The sequence below is a fragment of the Nylanderia fulva genome, unplaced genomic scaffold (genome assembly GCF_048542155.1).
Source record: "Nylanderia fulva isolate GAGA-0341 unplaced genomic scaffold, ASM4854215v1 Scaffold145, whole genome shotgun sequence".
NCBI lineage: Eukaryota > Metazoa > Arthropoda > Insecta > Hymenoptera > Formicidae > Nylanderia > Nylanderia fulva.
Genome location: NW_028189677.1, coordinates 175,824 through 194,053, shown reverse-complemented (window position 1 = coordinate 194,053; position 18,230 = coordinate 175,824). Strand labels below are relative to the sequence as shown.

The following is an 18,230-nucleotide window of genomic DNA, read 5'->3' as shown; positions in this document are numbered from 1 at the left end:
TTAATTATATTATAGAATATATGTATATCAAATATGTAGCTTACGAAATTTGCTTTATCAATTTTAAACATGTGATATTTTTAATTTATCTTACTTTTATTATAATATTGTTGTAGATGTTGGATTTATACTTCATATTTTCGATAATATGTTACATCTGTTATATTAAATTGATCTATATTCTTTTCTTATTTCTAAGCTACAACATTATTCAGGACCAATAAATTTCGACTTCTTTCTTATTTGACATACACCATATATATACATATATATATATATATATATATATATGTCTATAGATGCTATTTATTTATTTGGATATTTGTATCACGACGTGTGAGATAACGAATGTTTATATACTATAATTTTAAATAAATTGCAAAATTTGGCATTAATATTAAATGATATGTTTTAATGTCCGTTTGTGTGTATACCTATCTAAGAATGAGTGTATTTTGTTATAATTTCGGTTTGTTAAAATCGATTTGATTTTTCGCGCATAAATTTAATGATAATTCACGCGTGCGTCAAATAATATAAATATATAAAAGCAGCGTTTACATGATATCGAGACACAAGCAACCGAAGCAAGTTTGACAAGGTTTTGTTACTGTATAGCCTAAAATGGAGCAGAAAAATCTAAGGAAGAAAATTGGTGAGTTTAATTATAATTTAATCCGATTTAACGAACAGGTAATAAAGATATACACAAATATGGTAATATTTTTTTCATGTTATTATTATATATTTTAAAAATATTATTCTATGGTAATTTAGTATATTTCGATGTATAGTGATTCTTATATATAGCAAGTTTCGCGATTAATTAGATTCAAATATAGTTGCGTACATTATATTTTTCGAAGTCTATCGGTATGAAAAATGTATTTTAGCAAATAGTTACGCAATATAGATAAAAATAAGTTCAACATTAAGATATAATCTTATTGATATAATCGATCTGTCCCAATAACATCGCGTTTGGCTCTTTAGTCGAGAGGAATATTGTGGTTTAAAAATTAAAGAGCTGACTTAAAAATATTTTTATTATTATTAAGATATAACTTTTACTTTGTTGACGACTGAAAGTATATTTGAATAAATACTATCATTTTAGACATATTAAAATTATTGCAAAATATAATTTTTTCCAAGTTGTTAAATATTAAATATTTCTATTAAATTTCACGAATAACAACTACAATTTCGAATTTTTCGTTTTTTTAATTGCTGAAAATATAATCAACATACTGTTTCAGAAGTTTGTTACACTTAGTAAAGTTTGACTGTGTACATATGTTAGTAAACATTAGATATGTAAGAATACATTTACGAAACTATTATTTTTTCGATTCTTGTTATACGTATATTTATTTTTATCGTATCTCGAGTTTATAATTAAATTTCTTAGATATCGTGAAAACTTTTTTTATAGACATGCAAAATAAGTGTCGAAAATATTTGAAGACATTATACTCTGCATTTACATTTATTTAATTACAAACGATGTTAATTGTTATAATTCATTAATTAATTTCAACATTTGTAATTTATTCATCATTTTTAATTGCCAGTTTTGAATATTTAAAAAATATGATGTTCGAGAATTTTTTATTGGAAAAACTTAACAGCGTATTATTTGGAAATATTTAGGTTTTTCTTATTAAATTTTTGTAAGAACATTTTTTTATTTAAAAATGTAGACTTTATATTGTAAAACTTATACTTTTTTCTTATTTTATTTGTTAATCAACAATACAATATATTAAATAATAAAAAATTGATATTTTAATTTAAATTCAATTTAGATATATGAAAATGCTCGCAAATTTACAACTGGTGATTAAGATACGAGTTGATTTTTATAAAGCGCCTTTTACAGACCATACATTGCAGAACATTTATATATATATATGTAAATAATTAATAATTGCTTAAAATTTTGCAATGATCTTCTACGCTGTTTTACTAAAAAAATTGTTAAATGATACTCTTTTTAGCTTCTTTTAAATTTAGAAGTACACAAATCGGATATATTTTTTGAAATGGCGATTGATAACAGATTTGTAGTTAGTGGAATATGTACTTACTATTTTAGTTTATAATTTTTAAGTCAATTTATTTGTCGACTTCAGGTACTTTGCATTATATCAGCTCGATATATTCTATGATTAATTTATGTTAAACCGATGAAATAACACAATCAAATATATGTATACATATGTATGTAAATACTAATGCATATATTTATATGATATATGTATTTATAATACGTATATACGAGTATACATTTATGTATAAAGTTTTTAAAGTTTAAAGTAAATTTTTTGTCGATTTCAGTTAATTCGCATTATATGTGCTTGATATATTCTATGATTAATTTATGTTAGAACTTTGGAAACCGATAAAATAATACAATCAAATATATGTATACATATGTATATAAATACTAATATGTGTATAATACACATATTTATGTGAACATGTACGTATATACGCGTATACATTTATGTATAAAACTTTTATCAAAATTGCAAATCATTGAATTACTTTTTTCAAATGTTATCATAACGTTAATCATTGAATTATTTCTCTTAAATTATTTGAAAAAAACATTTGAACGCCAAAAAATAATTCTCTGTCAAAATTTAACATTAAATATATTATAGAATAAATATTAAATATGTGACTTACAACATTTTTATAAATATTAAATGTGTTATCGTAAAATTCGTGAAAATGTTGCAAATATTTTCACTATTTTTAAATATGTGATTATCTCAATTTATTTTAATTTTATTATAATATTGCTGTAGATTTTCGAATTATACTTCATATTTTCGATAATATGTTACATCAGTTTTATTAAATTGATCTATATTTTTTTTTTCTAAGCTACAACATTATTCAGAACCAATAAATTTTGATTTCTTTCTTATTTGATATTCACCATATATATTTACTTCTTTGGATATTTATAATTGTACCACGATGTATGAGATAACGAATACTGATAAAATTATAAATAAAGTACAAATTTTTGACATTGAATTGAAAGATATGTTTTAATATTTCGATTATGTGTTTTTATTTCCACAAAGGAATGTATTTGTATTCGTGTGTATATGTAATAATTCTAAAGAGCTAAAAACGATTAGACTTTTCAGGACGCGTGCGCGACATAATATAAATATATAAAAGCTGTGGCTACATATGATATTGAAGCACAAACAGACAAAGCAAGTTCGCCACAGTTTTGCTACAGTATAGCTTAAAATGGAACAAGAAACTGGGGAATTAGTTAGTAAGTCAATAAAATAATTAATATATACAGTGCTAATACTTTCTTCGTGATATTATTATTATTTTTTACAAATTATTATTGAGTAATCAAGAGACACGGTAGTGTCTCGCGACCAGTTAAGGGCGTAGCGGAGACACCGTGTATCTTAACGCGAGTCGGACATTTGAGTCTTTATAATATTTCGAATCCTCAATAATGGCTGAAGCAATCGAGTTTATACTAGACTTAATCGATAGATTGAGTTCGAATTATATAATAAAAGTGTCTTTATTTCTGCTCTACGTGATTTGTAAGCAGAGATATATAAATGCAAAGTCGAAATATGAAAAATTTCTATTAAGAAACGTCCCCGTCATCATTATCATCATTATCATCATCATTATCATCATCATTATCATCATCGACCACGCATACATAGTAGTATCGTGCTACACGTATTCACACGTATACAACACATGCGCACACATATATCACACGTACACAACACATGCAAGATGCATGTAGTGGTAATTTTGTCCATCTCGCACGTTTTACAACAGATGGCGATAGTGGCGCTCCGCCATATCGGCAGCGTGCGGGGTTATGTTGGCTAACTCTCTCTCTCTCTCTCTCTCTCTCTCTCTCTCTCCCCCCCTCTCTCTCTCTCTCTCTCTCTTTCTCACACACACACGCACACACACACACTCTCTCATTCTCACTCACTCACTCACTGTTCGTCTTGTGTACTTATTTAGTACATTCATGATTAAACATCTATATGCATTAATGTGAAATTTACTTACAATTAGTTTACTTGAAATATTCAATCTCTAAAGTGTTTAAACAAAAGTAATGAAATAAAAAAAAAATTGCGCCAAGTGAAAGTAGAAACTTGTACCAGTGGAAAATTAAAGTTGCAGACATATATAGAGTCGTATAATGAATCAGTAAAAATTTAAATTTGCAAATGTAGAATCGTACCATAAAAAAACTTATCTTTTAAAAAAAAAGATAAACAAGATGCCAAGTCCATGCGCCATGTGAAAAAGAAATAAAAAAATTTTAGTTAAAAAAACTGGGAGCGCTGCTAAATAATATTCTAACAATATTAAAATTAAATTGTTACTTTTAAACTCATTACAGTTAAAATATGTTTTGTGTTTAAATTAATTAATGTTACTTTAAGGTGCATTGTAATTTTGAAACTTAGCAGCGCGCCCAGTTTTTTTAACTAAAATTTTTTTATTTCTTTTTCACATGGCGCATGGACTTGGCATCTTGTTTATCTTTTTTTTTAAAAGATAAGTTTTTTTATGGTACGATTCTACATTTGCAAATTTAAATTTTTACTGATTCATTATACGACTCTATATATGTCTGCAACTTTAATTTTCCACTGGTACAAGTTTCTACTTTCACTTGGCGCAATTTTTTTTTTATTTCATTACTTTTGTTACGATTGTACATGGGTTTATAATCGATAATTTTTCATACAATTCTATTGTACATGGGTTTGCAATGTAGGATTCTACATAAGTTTGCAATGGATAATTTTTAATACAATTCTACATGGGTTTGCAATGGTTAATTTTTCATAGGATTCTACATGAGTTTGCAATGGTTAATTTTTCATAGGATTCTACATAGGTTTGCAATGGGTACGATTCTACATGGGTTTGCAATGGTTAATTTTGCCTAGGATTCTACATGGGTTTGCAATGATTAATTTTTCATAGGATTCTACATGGGTTTGCAATAGGATAGGATTCTACATGGGTTTGCAATGGATAATTTTTGTTAATGGCGTGCCCTTAACTGGTCGCCTTTTTTTACCTTTTTTTAAAGGTGAGTTTTTAGAGATTATTTAATATTATACGATGCAATAATGACTATTATACATACAGCAAATCTTGCGAATATCTGATTCAAGTAGAATCGCGTACATTACACATTTCTAGATCGGTCGGTAATAATGTATTTTAGCGAATTGTTTCAGAATTTAACAATATACACGTAATAAGTTTAATATTAAGGTACAACATTTTCACCACGCAGATGATTAAATTTATATTTGAATAAATATCAGATGTTTATAGATATTAATAATTATTGACCAATTTCAAATTTTGTGTATATTTTAATTTTTGGAAATATAATCAACATACTTTTCAACGAGTTCGTTAATTAATATAATTTGTATAGTTTGATTATGGACATATTAGTAAACATAAGATATGTAAGAGTACATTTATTTCTCAAAGCTATTTCTTTTTCGATTATCATTCTATGTACGCATACTTTTTATTTTATCGTATTTCAAATTTAGTGTTAAATTGTTTAGATGTTAAAAATTTTTGTTTGTAGACATGCAAAAAAATGACGAAAAGATTTGAAGACGTTACGTACACTGTATTTTCATTTATTTAATTACAAATTTTGTAAATTGTTATAACTTATTTATTAATTTCAACAATTGTAATTTAATCATCATTGTTAATTTTAACGTATCTTTTTTATCAATTTCTCTTGATCTTTATTTATATTCTTTTTTATTTGCCAGATTCTGTAATATCAGAGGCGATGTTCAATGTTCGCGGTGACAAGTCTGCATAAATATGCGTCGATCAAGCCAAAGGAAGATTTTGTTTTTAGTCCATATAATATATATCACGGACTTTATTCTGCTTATATGATTTCAAGTGGTGAAATGGAACAGCGTTTAAGAGATATTCTTTATTTACCAAATGTTTCGAAGTATGAGTTGCTGAAAATTATTAATTTTGATAAATACCCCGGACACCGACCTGTACGCTATAAGGTAAATAATTTTGACGTTTATTTCAATAATAATATTAATCAAAAATATTATAATAAAAAATGTCAAAATATTAAATTGTGACTTATTTCTATGTAGACTAATTTGAATGAAGTGAATTGATGCAATTTTATAATATGATACAAAGATTCAGTTTATGTAAATAAACATGTGAAACAAACATTTTAAGAACGTGATATAAATCCTATATTTAAGAATGAATAGGGATCTTTTAAACATTTTTTTTAATGTTCTAGAATGCTACTTCTTATATGCCTTACCATTATGTAATTCAAAATCAATGTATATTTTTAAACAAAAAACTTTGTAAAGACTTAAAAACACTGAGACGACTGTACAATGCTGGATTCCGATCTAAAAGAAATAATAATATCCAGGATACAAATAGAGAGTTCAATGAATCTCTGCAACCTTTGCTAAAGAATTTCCTTCGTAAATTAATGAACTTAAAAGTAAAAACAGAAGATATGGATATTTTTTTGGCAAACGTATTTCATTTCCATGGTCGAAATCTAATCGTCTCTCAATCGACTTCTTCTTATCTGAATTTTAAAACATGTGAGCATATATATTTTTTGCACTATGTTACTCTCTATATTAGCTTTTTACATGTTGGTAAATTTTAGAAAATTTAGTAAATTATGAAAATTAATCTTAAACAAAGCGTAATTCATCAATTTATTATTTATTTCTTGATAAAAGGCCCAATTAAAAATTATGCATTGATTTTAAGTCGTATAAATATTGTTAATAAGTGTTTGAATATGTTAAAAATAAATTAATTTATTTATCGCGTTATATTGCCACTTATTTTATTTACACTTTCTTATAACTAAGGCATGCTATATGTTTACTCAAATAATTTCTAATTCTTTGAAATGTAAAATTGATGTATAATAATATGGATGTTTTTTTTAGTTTCCAGTGATGAATTGCAGGTGGACGTAAAGGAGTTAATCATCAAGGAACATTTTACGTCGCTGTATATGTTGATACCTTCTTCAACAACCACAAACAACACGGTTAAAACAGATATGAGCACTGGTCTATCCAGCTTGATTGAAAGATTGTCAACCAGCGAAGGAATGCGTATACTTCGAAAATTGCTGTCTTGTAAAAACGAACAAAAAGATAAATTACCATCTGTTCCTACTCGGCTGATCTTTGAAATTGAAAAAAATTTAGATATGCAAGTTTTGTTGCGAGAACTAGGCGTCGAACAGTTATTGACGCCCGACGCGATTCCTTTGGACAACACCTTCGCGGAAGACAATCAATTCGTGCACTTCGGCAATGCCGTGCACCGTGCTCGTGTCAAGGTCACGCAAGAGAACGTCAAGGCGGTTGCAGTAACCGTGATCAGCGGACAGGAACCTTGTTCGAACGACATTATAACCGACGTGAATACCGATTATCCATTTCTTTGGTTAATTTACGATAAAATGAACGCAGATATTCTCTATATCGGCCGTCTTTAATGAAGTTGGCAAGCCCGTTTCTTGAATTATTGGATTGACAGATACAAATCTTATCAAACGAACTGTTCATTCTAGGAGTTTATTGGAAAGTCTTCATAATTATGATAACAAATTTAAGGGAAGCCAGTTTTGAAGTTTTAAAAAATATGATTTGTGAGAATTTTTTTTGGAAAAACTACAGCGAATTATTTCAACATTTTTAGGCAATTGTTATTAAATTTTTTAAGTACAACATTTTTTTATTTAAAAATGTAGACTGTGTAGATTGCCTTTGAGGAATCTTTTTGCCGTCGAAATTGCAAATTGACGAGTAATTTCATATACATCCAAATTTTATCTGAAATTAAAATACTAAAAATTTATTATTGTTTTGTTATAAGCTGCACCATATTGTCAATTTTATACCATTTTTTTATTTTATTAGATAATTGGCAATACAATATCATAAATAATTAAAAAATTGGTTTTATAATTTAAAACGGGGTTTAAAGATATGAGAATGCTTGCAAATTTAAAACTCTGATTATTGGGATATACGAGTTTGTTTTTATAAAGCACCTTTTACAGACAGTACATTGCAGAAAACTATTTTTATATATATGTAAGTAACTAATAATTGCTTAAAATTTTAAATTATCCGCTATGCTGTTTTGCTAAAGAAAATTATTAAATTATACCATTTTTAGCTTTTACAGTAGCTTCTCTTAAATTCAGAAGTACACAAATCGGATATACTTTTTGTAATGGCGATTGGTAACAGAAATTTAGTTGGTGAAAAATGTAATTATTTTAACTTTATTTTATAATTTTCAAGTCTTTTTTTTGTCGATTTTAGTTACTTTGCATTTCATCCGCCCAATATATTTTATGATTAAGTTAAACCGATAAAATAGCAAATCAAATATATGTATATAAATACGTATGTATATAAATACAAATATATATATTTAAGTAAATATATACGTATATACGCGTATACATTTATGTATAAAGTTTTTATCATAAATGTTAATCATTGAATTATTTCTTTCAAATTTTATAGAAGAAACATTTGAACGCCAAAAAAATTATCTCTGTCAAAATTTAACATTAAATATATTATAAAATGTGTATTAAATATGTAGCTTACAAAATTTGTAAAAAAATTAAATGTGCTATCGTAAATTTAGAGAAAATATTGCAAGTATTTTTATCATTTATAAATATGTAAAATTCTCAATTTATTTTAATTATATTCTAATATAAAACTGTAGATGTTCGAATTATATTTTATATTTTCGATAATATGTTACATCTGTTATTTTAAATTGATCTATATTTTTTTCTTCCTAAGCTACAACATTATTCAGGACCAATAAATTTCGACTTCTTTCTTATTTGACATACACCATATATATACATATATGTATATATATATATATTATATATATATATATATGTGTGTCTATAGGTGCTATTTATTTATTTGGATATTTACAATTGTATCACGATATGTGAGATAACGAATACTTATATACTATAATTTTAAATAAATTGCAAAATTTGGCATTAATATTAAATGATATGTTTTAATGTCCGTTTGTGTGTATACTTATCTAAGAATGAGTGTGTTTTGTTATAATTCTGGTTTGTTAAAATTGATTTGATTTTTCGCGCATAAATTTAATGATAATTTACGCGTGCGTCAAATAATATAAATATATAAAAGCAGCGTTTACATGATATCGACACACAAGCAACCGAAGCAAGTTTGACAAGGTTTTGTTACTGTATAGCCTAAAATGGAGCAGAAAAATCTAAGGAAGAAAATTGGTGAGTTTAATTATAATTTAATCCGATTTAACGAACAGGTAATAAAGATATACACAAATATGGTAATATTTTTTTCATGTTATTATTATATATTTTAAAAATATTATTCTATGGTAATTTAGTATATTTCGATGTATAGTGATTCTTGTATATAGCAAGTTTCGCGATTAATTAGATTCAAATATAGTTGCGTACATTATAATTTTCGAAGTTTATCGGTATTAAAAATGTATTTTAGCGAATAGTTACGCGATATAGATACAAATAAGTTCATCATTAAGATATAACTTTCACTTGGTTGACGACTGAAAGTATAGTTGAATAAATACTATCATTTTAGACATATTAAAATTATTGCAAAATATAATTTCTTCCAAATTGTTAAATATTAAATTTTTCTATTAAATTTCATGAATAACTGACCGATTGCAAATTTTGCGTTTATTTTAATAGCTGGAAATATAATCAACATACTGTTCGAGAAATTCCTTACATATTTAGCAAAGTTTGACTGTGTACATATGTTAGTAAACATTAGATATGTAAGAATACTTTTACGAAACTATTATTTTTTTAATTATTCTTATACGTATATTTATTTTTATCGTATCTAAAGTTTATAATTAAATTTCTTATATATCGTCAAAATTTATTTTATCGACATGCAAAATAAATGTCGAAAATATTTGAAGATATTATACTCTGCATTTACATTTATTTAATTACAAACATTGTAACTTATTAATTAATTTTAATATTTGTAATTTATTCATCATTTTTAATTCTAATATATTCCATTTCTTAATTTTGCGTGGTCTTACTTTATATTCCTTTTTTTCATTTGCCAAAAACTTAGTGTCAGAGGCGCGTTTCAAGTTTGCGTTGACAAGTCTGCATAAATATGCGACGATCAAGCCGAAGAAATATATTGTTTTTAGTCCATATAACATATATCACGGACTTTACTCTGCTTACCTGATTTCCAGTGGTGAAATGGAACAGCGTTTAAAAGAAATTCTTTATTTACCGGCGGATGTCTCGAAAAATGAGTTAATGAATATCATTAATTTTAATAACCCGGCGAAACGGCCTGAAAACTATATGGTAAATAGTTTTGACGCCCTTTTCAATAGTAATATTAGTCAAGAATATTATAATAAATAAATGTCAAAATTCAAATCTATATTGTATAAAATGACACTTAAAGATATGTATCAAATATAAATTTTACAGCTCTAAATAATATGTATATTAAGCAGTAAAAGCTATAATAAAAAAAAAATATAAATGTGTAAACGAAATGAGATTTCGAATCTTTGGTAAATTTTATATACGTATTATTTTATATACATTTTCTCTCGTCTACATCAATTTTAGAGGAGTAAAGGGAAGAGGGATTTAAATCTTAATTTAGTGATTGTTCCTCGTCTTAGCAAATAGCTAAGTATTATATTTGGTATTTTACAACGATACAGTCCCTATCTTTTATATACATCATTGAGCAAACTTTTAATAAATGTTTTTTTAATAAAATCCAAAGATCTTGCTTATCAAAATATTAAATTTTGATTCTTTTTTATATAGACTAATTTAAATAAAGTAAATTGATGCAATTTTAAAATATGGTATAATGATTCTGTCTGCATAAACATGTGAAACAAACATTTTAAAAAACTGATATAAATCCTATATTTAAGAATGAATAAAGATCTTTTAAACATTTTCTTTAATGTTCTAGGATTCTACCTTTTATATGCCTTATCATTACGTAATTAAAAATCAATGTATATTTTTAAACAAAAAACTTCCTGGAGACATCAAAACGAAAGAAAAACTGTACAATATTGAAATAAAATCTATAATCAGCAATAATATCCACGATACAAATAGAGAGCTCAATGAAATTTTGCAATCTTTGATAAAAGATCACTTTCGCAAACCGGTGAACTTGAAAGTACAAACAGAAGATATGGATATTTTTTTGGCAAGCATACATAATTTTAAAGGTCGAAATCAAATCGTTTCTCAATCAACAAGTGGATCGACTGATGCACCAAGTCTATCGACTCCTTCTTATCTGAAGATTAAAACATGTGAGCATATATATATACCTATATATATATATTTATTTCACACAATCTTACATATCTTTTTATAGGTTGAAAAATTTTAGAAAATTTAATAAATTATTAAAATAAATTGTGAACAATATATAATTCGTCGATTTAATTTATATGATAAAATACACCGCTTTATCTCTTTTGTCGACAAACGGATGACTAAAACTATATTAAATGTTAAAAATAAGTCGGTATTTTTCCATTGACAAAAACAAATGGCCTTTGTATTTATATAGTTTTTAAATATAACGAGAGATATAGATATATAATGTTCGATGATCGGCAGCTATTATGACGAATTCGTTGCAGTGTAATGTATCAAATAAGACATACTGTTGGTACTTATTTCTTGATAAAAGGCCCAATAAAAAATTATGTATTGATTTTAAGTCGTATAAAAATTGTTATAATAAGTGTTTGAATATGTTAAGAATAAATTAATTCATTTATCGCGTTTTATTGCCATTTATTTTATTTACACTTCTTTATAATTAAGTCATAATATATATTTACGCAAATAATTTCTAATTCTTTATAATGTAAAATAACATATGGATGTTCTTTTTAGTTTCCAGTGATGAATTGCAGGTGGACGTAAAGGAATTAATCATCAAAGAACATTTCACGTCGCTGTACATGTTGATACCTTTTTCATCAAGCACAAACAAGAAAGTTAAAACTAATACGAGCAGCACTAACCTTTCTAGCTTGATTAAAAAATTGTCAACTAGCGAGGGAATGGATATACTACGGGAATTATTGTCTCGTGTAAGAACACTTGAACCACTGTCTTTCGCTACTCGATCAACCTTCGAAATCGAAAATAATTTGAATATGCGCCCTCTGTTGCGAAAATTAGGCGTCGAACGATTATTGACGCCCGAGGCGATTCCTTTGGACAACACCTTCGTGAAAATTGATCAAAGCGCGCACTTCGGCAATGCCGTGCATCGTGCTCGTGTCAAGGTCACGCAGAAGGACGTCAAGGCAGCTGCAGTAACCGTGATTAGCGGACAGAAACTTTGTTCGAACGATATTATAACCGACATGGATTTCAAGAATCCATTTCTTTGGTTTATTTACGACAAAATGAACGCAGATATTCTTTATATCGGCGTTTTTAATGAAGTCCACATGTCCGTATCTGAAAGACAAATGACAGGTACAAATCAGACTCATCAAACGAGTTGCTCGTTTTAAGAATTTATTTAAAAGTCTTCATATTTATGATAACAAATTTAAGGGAAGCCAGTTTCGAAGCTCTCAAAAATATGATTGATTTTGGAGAATCTTTTGTGGGAAAACTTTACAGCAAATTATATGGAAATTCTTGGGCGATTGTTATTAAATTTTTGTAAATACATTTTTTTTATTTAAAAATGTAGACTGTGAAGATCGCTTTTGAGAAATTTTTTCCCGTCGAAGTTGCAATTTGACGAGTGATTTCATATACATCCAAATTTTGTCTGAAATTAAAATAATAAAAATTTATTATTATTTTGTTCTAAGCTGCACCATATTGGCAATTTTATACTTTTTTCTTATTTTATTAGGTAATTGGCAATACAATGTCATAAGTAATTAAAAAATTAGTTTGTGAATTTAAAACGCGATTTAAAGTAATGAGAATGCTCGCAAATTTATAACTTTGGTGATTACGATACGAGTTGATTTTCATAAAGTGCCCTTGATATGATAATGATAACAATTATACATATAGCAAATCTCGGGATTATGTTTATTTAAGTAGAATCGCGTACATTACACATTTCTAAATACGTTGGTATTAATAACGTATTTTAGCAAATCGTTTCAAAATTAAACAATATACATTTAATAAGTTCAATATTTAGGTACAACTTTTATACTACGCAGATGATTAAATTTATATTTAAATAAATGTCGGATGTTTATAAATGTCAATAATTATAATTATTGACCAATTCCGAATTTTGTGTACATTTTAATTTCTAAAAATATAATCAACATACTTTTCAACGAGTTCGTTAATTAATATAATTTGTATAGTTTGATTATGGACATATTAGTAAACATAAGATATGTAAGAATACATTTACTTTTCGAAACTATTTCTTTTTCGATTATCATTCTATGTACGCATACTTTTTATTTTATCGTATTTCGAATTTAGCGTTAAATTTTTTAGATATTAAAAATTTCTGTTTATAGACATGCAAAAAAGTGACGAATAGATTTGAAGACGTTATGTACTCTGTATTTTTATTTATTTAATTATAAATTTTGTAAATTTTTATACCTTATTTATTAATTTCAACATTTGTAATTTAATCATCATTGTTAATTCTAACATATCCCTTCTATCAATTTCTCTTGGTCTTTCTATATATTCTTTTTTATTTGCCAGATTATGTAATATCAAAGGCGATGTTCAAGTTTGCGGTAACAAGTTTGCATAAATATGCGTCGATCAAGCCAAAGGAAGATTTTGTTTTTAGTCCATATAATATATATCACGGACTTTACTCTGCTTATATGATTTCAAGTGGTGAAATGGAACAGCGTTTAAGAGATATTCTTTATTTACCGAATGTTTCGAAGTATGAGTTGCTGAAAATTATTAATTTTGATAAATACCCCGCAAACCGGCCTGCACGCTATAAGGTAAATAGTTTTGACGCCCTATTCAATAATAATATTAGTCAAAAATATTATAATAAAAAATGTCAAAATATAAAATTGTGACTCTTTTTTATGTAGACTAATTTGAATGAAGTAAATTGATGCAATTCTAAAATATGATATGAAGATTCAGTTTATGTAAATAAACATGTGAAACAAACATTTTAAGAAAGTGATACAAATTTTATATTTAAGAATAAATACGGGTCTCCTAAACATTTTCTTTAATGTTCTAGGATGCTATCTCTTATATGCCTTATCATTATGTAATTCAAAATCAATGTATATTTTTAAACAAAAAACTTCGTGACAACATCAAAACAATGAGACAACTGTACAATAGATTCAGATTTATAAGCAATAAGAATATCCAGAATACAAATAGAGAGCTCAATGTAACTCTGCAACTTCTGCTAAAGAATTACTTTCGTAAACTGGTGAACTTAAAAGTAAAAACAGAAGATATGGATATTTTTTTGGCAAATGTATTTAATTTTAATTATCGAAATCTAATCGTCTCTCAATCGACTCCTTATATGAATTTTAAAACATGTGAGCATATATATTATTTGCACTATCTTACATAGCTTTTTATATGTTGGTAAATTTTAGAAAATTTAGTAAATTATGAAAATTAATCTTATACAAAGCATAATTCATCAACTTATTACTTATTTTTCGATAAAAGGCCAAATAGAAAATTATGCATTAATTTTAAGTCGTATAAATATTGTTAATAAGTGTTTTAATATGTTAAGAATAAATAAATTTATTTATCGCGTTATATTGCCACTTATTTTATTTACACTTTTTTATAATTAAGGCATGATATATGTTTACGCTAATAATTTCTAATTCTTTGAAATGTAAAATAACATATGGATGTTTTTTTTAGTTTCCAGTAATGAATTGCAGGTGGACGTAAAAGAGTTAATTATCAAGGAACATTTTATGTCGCTGTATATGTTGATACCTTCTTCAACAAGCACTAACAAAACGGTCAAAACAGATATGAGCATTGGCCTTTCCAGCTTGATTGAAAGATTGTCAACAAGCGAGGGAATGGATATACTTCAAAAGTTACTGTCTTGTGCAGAAAGAGATAAATCACTGTCTATCGTTATTCCGCCGACCTTCGAAATCGAAAAGTATCTGGATATGCGTGCTCTGTTGAGGGAACTAGGCGTCGAGCAATTATTGACGTCCGACGCGATTCCTTTGGACCACATCTTTGTGGAAGACAATCAATTCGTGCACTTCGGCAATGCCGTGCACCGTGCTCGTGTCAAGGTCACGCAGGAGGACGTCAAGGCGGCTGCAGTAACCGTAATCAGCGGACAGGAACCCTGTTCGAACGACATTATAACCGACGTAAATACCGATTATCCATTTCTTTGGTTAATTTACGATAAAATGAAAGCAGATATTCTCTATATCGGCGTCTTTAATGAAGTTAACAAGCCCGTTTCTTGAATTGGGTTGACAGATACAAATCCTATCAAACGAACTGGTCATTCTAGGAGTTTATTGAAAAGTTTTCATAATTATGATAACAAATTTAAGGGAAGCCAGTTTTGAAGCTTTAAAAAATATGATTTTCGAGAATTTTTTATTGGAAAAACTTTACAGCGTATTATTTGGAAATATTTAGGCAATTGTTATTAAATTTTCGTATAAACATTTTATTTATTTAAAAATGTAGACTGTGAAGATCGCCCATGAGGAATCTTTTTGCCGTGGGAATTGCAAATTGACAAGTAATTTCATATACATCTAAATTTGTCTGAAATTAAATACTAAAAATTTATTATTATTTCAGTCTAAATCTGCACCATATTGTTAAATTTAAACTTTTTTTTTATTTTATTTATTAATCAGCAATACAATATATTAAATAATAAAAAAATAGATGTTTTAATTTAAAACCAATTTAGATATATGAAAATGCTCGCAAATTTACAACTGGTGATTAAGATACGAGTTGATTTTTATAAAGCGCTCTTTACAGACCATTCATTGCAGAACATTTATATATATATATATGTAAATAATTAATAATTGCTTGAAATTTTGCAAATATCCGCTATGCTGTTTTACTAAAAAAATTGTCAAATAATATCTTTTTTAGCTTTTCTTAAATTTAGAAGTACACAAATCGGATATATTTTTTGAAATGGTGATTGGTAACAGATATGTAGTTGATGGAAAATGTACATATCTTAGTTTATAATTTTTAAGTCGATTTATTTGTCGATTTCAGGTACTTTGCATTATATCAGCTCGATATATTCTATGATTAATTTATGTTAAACTGATAAAATAACACAATCATATATATGTATACATATGTATGTAAATACTAATGCATATATTTATATGATATATGTATAAACGTATATACGCGTATACATTTATGTTAAAGTTTTTAAAGTTTAAAGTAAATTTTTTGTTAATTTTAGTTAATTCGCATTATATTTACTTGATATATTCTAACATTAATTTATGTTAGAACTTTGAAAACCGATAAAATAACACAATCAAATATATGTATACATATGTATATAAATACTAATATGTGTATAATACATATATATTTGTGAACATGTACGTATATACGCGTGTATACATTTATGTATAAAATTTTTATCAGAAATACAAATCATTGAATTACTTCTTTCAAATGTTATCATAAATGTTAATCATTGAAGTATTTCTTTCAAATTTTGTATAAGAAACATTTGAACGCCAAAAAATAATTCTTTGTCAAAATTTAACATTAAATATATTATAAAATATATATCAAATATGTAGCTTACAAAATTTGTAAAAATATTAAAAGTGCTATCATTAAATGTGCGTAAAGTTAGAAAAAATGTTGCCAGTATTTTTATCACTTTTAAACATGTGATATTTTTAATTTATCTTACTTTTATTATAATATTGTTGTAGATGTTGGAATTATACTCCATATTTTCGATAATATGTAACATCTCTTATTTTAAATTGATCTATATTCTTTTCTTATTTTGAAGCTACAACATTATTCAGAACCAATAAATTTCGACTTCTTTCTTATTTGACATACACCATATATATACATATATATATATATATATATATATATATATGTATATATATATATATATATATATATATATATATGTCTATAGGTGCTATTTATTTATTTGGATATTTACAATTGTATCACGACGTGTGAGATAACGAATACTTATATACTATAATTTTAAATAAATTGCAAAATTTGGCATTAATATTAAATGATATGTTTTAATGTCCGTTTGTGTGTATACCTATCTAAGAATGAGTGTGTTTTGTTATAATTCTGGTTTGTTAAAATCGATTTGATTTTTCGCGCATAAATTTAATGATAATTTACGCGTGCGTCAAATAATATAAATATATAAAAGCAGCGTTTACATGATATCAAAACACAAGCAACCGAAGCAAGTTTGACAAGGTTTTGTTACTGTATAGCCTAAAATGGAGCAGAAAAATCTAAGGAAGAAAATTGGTGAGTTTAATTATAATTTAATCCGATTTAACGAACAGGTAATAAAGATATACACAAATATGGTAATATTTTTTTCATGTTATTATTATATATTTTAAAAATATTATTCTATGGTAATTTAGTATATTTCGATGTATAGTGACTCTTGTATATAGCAAGTTTCGCGATTAATTAGATTCAAATATAGTTGCGTACATTATAATTTTCGGAGTCTATCGGTATTAAGAATGTATTTTAACGAATAGTTACGCAATATAGATACAAATAAGTTCATCATTAAGATATAACTTTCACTTGGTTGACGACTGAAGGTATATTTGAATAAATACTATCATTTTAGACATATTAAAATTATTGCAAAATATAATTTCTTCCAAGTTGTTATATATTAAATATTTCTATTAAATTTTACGAATAACAACTACAATTTCGAATTTTTCGTTTTTTTTAATTGCTGAAAATATAATCAACATGCTGTTCGAGAAGTTCGTTACACTTAGTAAAGTTT

General features: G+C 26.3%; 3 protein-coding genes across 3 annotated transcripts; all 3 read left to right on the top strand.

Moving 5' to 3' along the window:
- The first annotated feature begins 572 nt into the window (after positions 1-572).
- On the top strand, positions 573-8,483 carry LOC114930299 (serine protease inhibitor 88Ea-like). The gene is made up of 5 exons (XM_085480372.1): positions 573-655; positions 3,168-3,304; positions 5,844-6,101; positions 6,356-6,677; positions 7,038-8,483. Exons 3-5 carry the CDS (start codon positions 5,871-5,873, stop codon positions 7,595-7,597), a joined length of 1,113 nt encoding a protein of 370 aa, XP_085336498.1. The 5' UTR covers positions 573-655; positions 3,168-3,304; positions 5,844-5,870; the 3' UTR covers positions 7,598-8,483.
- Positions 8,484-9,212: 729 nt separating this feature from the next.
- LOC114930301 (serine protease inhibitor 88Ea-like) lies at positions 9,213-12,729 on the top strand. The gene is made up of 4 exons (XM_029302053.2): positions 9,213-9,409; positions 10,266-10,513; positions 11,148-11,502; positions 12,098-12,729. The coding sequence occupies exons 1-4, from the start codon at positions 9,379-9,381 to the stop codon at positions 12,727-12,729; spliced, it is 1,266 nt and encodes a 421-aa protein (XP_029157886.2). The 5' UTR covers positions 9,213-9,378.
- Positions 12,730-14,480: 1,751 nt separating this feature from the next.
- On the top strand, positions 14,481-15,663 carry LOC114930302 (serine protease inhibitor 88Ea-like). The gene is made up of 2 exons (XM_029302054.2): positions 14,481-14,742; positions 15,086-15,663. The coding sequence occupies exons 1-2, from the start codon at positions 14,514-14,516 to the stop codon at positions 15,661-15,663; spliced, it is 807 nt and encodes a 268-aa protein (XP_029157887.2). The 5' UTR covers positions 14,481-14,513.
- Positions 15,664-18,230: the final 2,567 nt, after the last annotated feature.

What these genes read in the sequence shown, in the direction of transcription:
- LOC114930301 (XM_029302053.2), top strand. Translation starts at nt 9,379, where the DNA reads ATGGAGCAGAAAAATCTAAGGAAGAAAATTG. An exon ending in AAATCTAAGGAAGAAAATTG is followed by an intron (nt 9,410 to 10,265) that starts GTGAGTTTAATT and finishes CCAAAAACTTAG; the next exon opens with TGTCAGAGGCGCGTTTCAAG. An exon ending in TTATCTGAAGATTAAAACAT is followed by an intron (nt 11,503 to 12,097) that starts GTGAGCATATAT and finishes TGTTCTTTTTAG; the next exon opens with TTTCCAGTGATGAATTGCAG.
- LOC114930302 (XM_029302054.2), top strand. Translation starts at nt 14,514, where the DNA reads ATGAGACAACTGTACAATAGATTCAGATTTATAAGCAATAAGAATATC. An exon ending in TTATATGAATTTTAAAACAT is followed by an intron (nt 14,743 to 15,085) that starts GTGAGCATATAT and finishes TGTTTTTTTTAG; the next exon opens with TTTCCAGTAATGAATTGCAG.
- LOC114930299 (XM_085480372.1), top strand. Translation starts at nt 5,871, where the DNA reads ATGTTCGCGGTGACAAGTCTGCATAAATATGCGTCGATCAAGCCAAAG. An exon ending in ACCGACCTGTACGCTATAAG is followed by an intron (nt 6,102 to 6,355) that starts GTAAATAATTTT and finishes TTAATGTTCTAG; the next exon opens with AATGCTACTTCTTATATGCC. An exon ending in TTATCTGAATTTTAAAACAT is followed by an intron (nt 6,678 to 7,037) that starts GTGAGCATATAT and finishes TGTTTTTTTTAG; the next exon opens with TTTCCAGTGATGAATTGCAG.